Genomic DNA, 5,000 nt, shown 5'->3' on the forward strand with positions numbered 1-5,000 from the left:
AAGTTTTATATAAGTATAAATGATATTGCAGATTTTCGTAAGGATCGGCCTATATTTGACCCTAGCCCCCATACAAACCCCCCTTCAAAAAATGACTTAAACGTCTAAAATTGACTTGTAACCATTTGTATCGCAATGAAACTCAACAAAACTAACTGTTATTTAGAAATATATCCTTTTCCCAAATTTACCGAGGATCGGCCCATATTTGACCTATATAAAGCCTCATTTAGAAATTTTAGTTTTTTATCAATAAATGGCTTAAATATTTTGGAATTATGGTAATATTCAACATAAAAGTTTCTTTACAAAAAATAAAAATTTTATAAAAGTAAAAATTGTAAAAATATACTCATGGTGTAGGGTATCATATGGTCGGCCATGCCCGACTATACTTTCCTACTTGTTTTTCTTCAACTTCTTCAGCCACGTTAAGAAAAAAACCCTTGTCAAAGTTGAATATAATTAATTTTCATTACTTTGTATTTAGTTTTCATTTAATATGTTAAACACAGAGTGTGACTTTAATGAGTAGAGTCCTTTTTGCGCATCTGTTAAGAAGAAACTCATAAATTAAAAACAATGCGCTATAAATAAATCTATTGCTGGACAAAAGTGAAAGATAATGAGGTAGATAAGCTGTCAGTTTTTATAAAACATGAGTTAAGGATCAAGGGTTTTTACTGGGAATTTCTTAGATCGATGTGCAAATGAATTGTGTTGTAAATTTTATTCATATTCAAATACATAGTATTATTGTAATCTCGATTTTCCAATATTTTCTAGGCTGCCGAACATTTCTCCTGTCCCTTTAGCCTAAAGGCAACCAAGTAAAACTTTATTAAATGAGAAAAAACAAAAATTAACAAAACACCTGTTACCATATTATTTTATTGCAAAAACAATAAAAATGTTATATTTATTAAATTAAAACTAAACATTAGAAAACTTTAAATGTACTTTCCCTAGGACATTAAACTACCCTAACAAATAATTTAAATATTATTGTTGTTGTAATGTAGTAAACTTTTAGAGTTCTCATTTTACCTAAAATATACATAAAACTTAATGCTTATTAAGTTTATTTACTATAAATATATAAATAAAAAACTACAACAAATGTAGCAATGAACAACAACAACAATTCAATTTGAAATAAAAATAAAATTTTATTACAATTCTTATGACAGACAATAATAACATTGTTTCCTTTTTGTTACGTCTCTGTCTTTATTTGTATATTTTACATTTTATTTGTTTTTCTTTTATTCATATATTTTTTCTTGTTTTATTTTTTGTAGTTATTTAGCTCGTTAATGGCTTTATTTTTATCCAATCTGACCGGCATTTATACGCACTGGCCCAAGGAGAAGGCACAACGTAAAGCATTCATTGAGACACGTCAATGTATAGAGGCTCGTTTGCGTACGCAACGTGAAAATCAACAACAGGTATGTACGTGTGTTGTGTGGGCGTCTGTTTGATTATGTATATGAGTTGGTAAAAAGGTAAACAACAAAAACATTAACTTTCATAATAAATTAGATACAGAGGAATGCTTAACAAATTTAATTGATGTTACAGAGGTGGGCAATTTGCAACAAAAAACTTCCTATAGACTAGACTAGACTAGACTATAGACTAGACTATAGACTAGACTATAGACTAGACTATAGACTAGACTATAGACTAGACTATAGACTAGACTATAGACTAGACTATAGACTAGACTATAGACTAGACTATAGACTAGACTATACCTAGACTATAGACTAGACTATAGACTAGACTATAGACTAGACTATAGACTAGACTATAGACTAGACTATAGACTAGACTATAGACTAGACTTTAGACTAGACTATAGACTAGACTATAGACTAGACTATAGACTATAGACTAGACTATAGACTAGACTATAGACTAGACTATAGACTAGACTATAGACTAGACTATAGACTAGACTATAGACTAGACCATAGACTAGACCATAGACTAGACTATAGACTAGACCATAGACTAGACCATAGACTAGACCATAGACTAGACTATAGACTAGACTATAGACTAGACTATAGACTAGACTAGACTATAGACTAGACTATAGACTAGACTATAGACTAGACTATAGACTAGACTATAGACTAGACTATAGACTAGACTTTAGACTAGACTATAGACTAGACTATAGACTATAGACTAGACTAGACTAGACTATAGACTATATATAGACTATAGACTATAGACTATAGACTATAGACTATAGACTATAGACTATAGACTATAGACTATAGACTATAGACTATAGACTATAGACTATAGACTATAGACTATAGACTATAGACTATAGACTATAGACTATAGACTATAGACTATAGACTATAGACTATAGACTAGACTAGACTATAGACTAGACTATAGACTAGACTATAGACTAGACTATAGACTAGACTATAGACTAGACTATAGACTAGACTATAGACTAGAATATAGACTAGACTATAGACTAGACTATAGACTAGACTATAGACTAGACTATAGACTAGACTATAGACTAGACTATAGACTAGACTATAGACTAGACTATAGACTAGACTATAGACTAGACTATAGACTAGACTATAGACTTGACTATAGACTAGACTATAGACTAGACTATAGACTAGACTATAGACTAGACTATAGACTAGACTATAGACTAGACTATAGACTAGACTATAGACTAGACTATAGACTAGACTATAGACTAGACTATAGACTAGACTATAGACTAGACTATAGACTAGACTATAGACTAGACTATAGACTAGACTATAGACTAGACTATAGACTAGACTATAGACTAGACTATAGACTAGACTATAGACTAGACTATAGACTAGACTATAGACTAGACTATAGACTAGACTATAGACTAGACTATAGACTAGACTATAGACTAGACTATAGACTAGACTATAGACTAGACTATAGACTAGACTATAGACTAGACTATAGACTAGACTATAGACTAGACTATAGACTAGACTATAGACTAGACTATAGACTAGACTATAGACTAGACTATAGACTAGACTATAGACTAGACTATAGACTAGACTATAGACTAGACTATAGACTAGACTATAGACTAGACTATAGACTAGACTATAGACTAGACTATAGACTAGACTATAGACTAGACTATAGACTAGACTATAGACTATAGACTAGACTATAGACTAGACTATAGACTAGACTATAGACTAGACTATAGACTAGACTATAGACTAGACTATAGACTAGACTATAGACTAGACTATAGACTAGACTATAGACTAGACTATAGACTAGACTATAGACTAGACTATAGACTAGACTATAGACTAGACTATAGACTAGACTATAGACTAGACTATAGACTAGACTATAGACTAGACTATAGACTAGACTATAGACTAGACTATAGACTAGACTATAGACTAGACTATAGACTAGACTATAGACTAGACTATAGACTAGACTATAGACTAGATTATAGACTAGACTATAGACTAGACTATAGACTAGACTATAGACTAGACTATAGACTAGACTATAGACTAGACTATAGACGAAAACTACTGAAAAATTATAATTGAACTCATTGTTCATCTCTGCTCCGCATATGTATGAGCGTAAATCCTGCATAGTGCATACATTGTAATTGAGTTTTTTAGGTTTTCTTTTCTCACACTCTTACTTATACATTCATTAAATATTTGCATAAGTCATCTTCAATTGAATTTTTATTATTTCTCTTGTAGTGCGTTTCTTCAGAAGTGTTTTTAAATTTGTTCTTTTTTTTTTTTTTGTTGGTTTTTATTGTTTCCTTGTTTCTTTTGTTCAACTATGTTTGTTTAACACCCTAGTCTTTCTTGTGTCTATATAAATGTATATAAAGCCAAATGACTCGACTCTGTTTATTTCTCTTTATTCATATTTTCATTTCTTGTCTATTCATTGCAGTAAAATTTTTCTTTTGGCTTATTTTTTTCCTTCAGATTGTTATGCAGGAAAACAAAAGATTACAAGTGGTTTTATTGTTTTGTTTTTTTTTTTACTTCATTTCATTCTTAATCATTTAAAACATCTTTTTGTAAACAACAAATATTTGTTTTTTGTTTAAATAATATGCTGTAAGTTCAAGTGTGTGTGTGAGTTTTCCTAGTTACTAGGCTTTAAAAATTACATAAGTTCACAAGGTTTTAAAAGCTGCTTGAAAAATACCTTAGTACTTGTGTTTATTTATATTTAAAATATTTTTTATGTTTATAAAACATTATTTACCTAAAATTAAAGAGTTGTTGAATTTTTAATATACACAGGATTCCACAGATTCCAAAGGATATGAGAAAAAATTATCTGTTTTTGTATTTTTGTAGTTTTTTTAACCTGATGTATTTGGTGTTATAATGTTATGGCAAATATTTGACGGAATTTTTTTTCTCAAAGGAGTTGAAAATGTCAAACGTAATTTTGTTATATCTTCATATATATTAACAACACATTTTAATGTTAATATTGCCTTTTCTTTCCAACAATTTTTCACGTTACATCAATCATATTATAACAACCTGTTGTTTCTTTTATTTTAAGAATAATAATGGTTAAATAAACATTTTAAATCGTTTATAATTGTTTGTTTTAGTAACAGTTTTTGTTTAGAAATTTTTTTATATATAAATACACTTAGATCTGTTACTGTCACTTATCAAAACCTATGCAGATAGTACATATAGAGTGTCCCAAAATGTAAACAAATGTTTAAAATTTTAAACGTTTAGATTGTTCATGCAATTGTCCCATTTTTGATTAATGTTAAGCCACCAGATTTCAGATTTTCCACTTCAATTCAATTACTCTAAAAAAGTCGAAAACTTATTTAAAGTCTGACACACCCTTTATAAAATAAATACCAAAAAAAGAAAAGAAACCTATTTTCACTTTTCTTTTGAATATTTCATATTTCGCCTTTTTTC

At 29.2% G+C, this 5,000-nt stretch overlaps 1 protein-coding gene across 1 annotated transcript in view; it reads left to right on the plus strand.

Annotated features, from left to right (window-relative positions):
* Positions 1–5,000, plus strand: part of LOC111678511 — a 71,022-nt gene that overhangs the window by 27,591 nt on the left and 38,431 nt on the right. Inside the window, exon 8 of the mRNA XM_046952560.1 lies at positions 1,302–1,451. Within this exon, the coding sequence (XP_046808516.1) occupies positions 1,302–1,451 (150 nt within the window). The remainder of the gene's footprint in view (positions 1–1,301; positions 1,452–5,000) is intronic.

This window comes from Lucilia cuprina, chromosome 5 (genome assembly GCF_022045245.1).
Source record: "Lucilia cuprina isolate Lc7/37 chromosome 5, ASM2204524v1, whole genome shotgun sequence".
In the NCBI taxonomy this organism is placed as follows: Eukaryota; Metazoa; Arthropoda; class Insecta; order Diptera; family Calliphoridae; genus Lucilia; species Lucilia cuprina.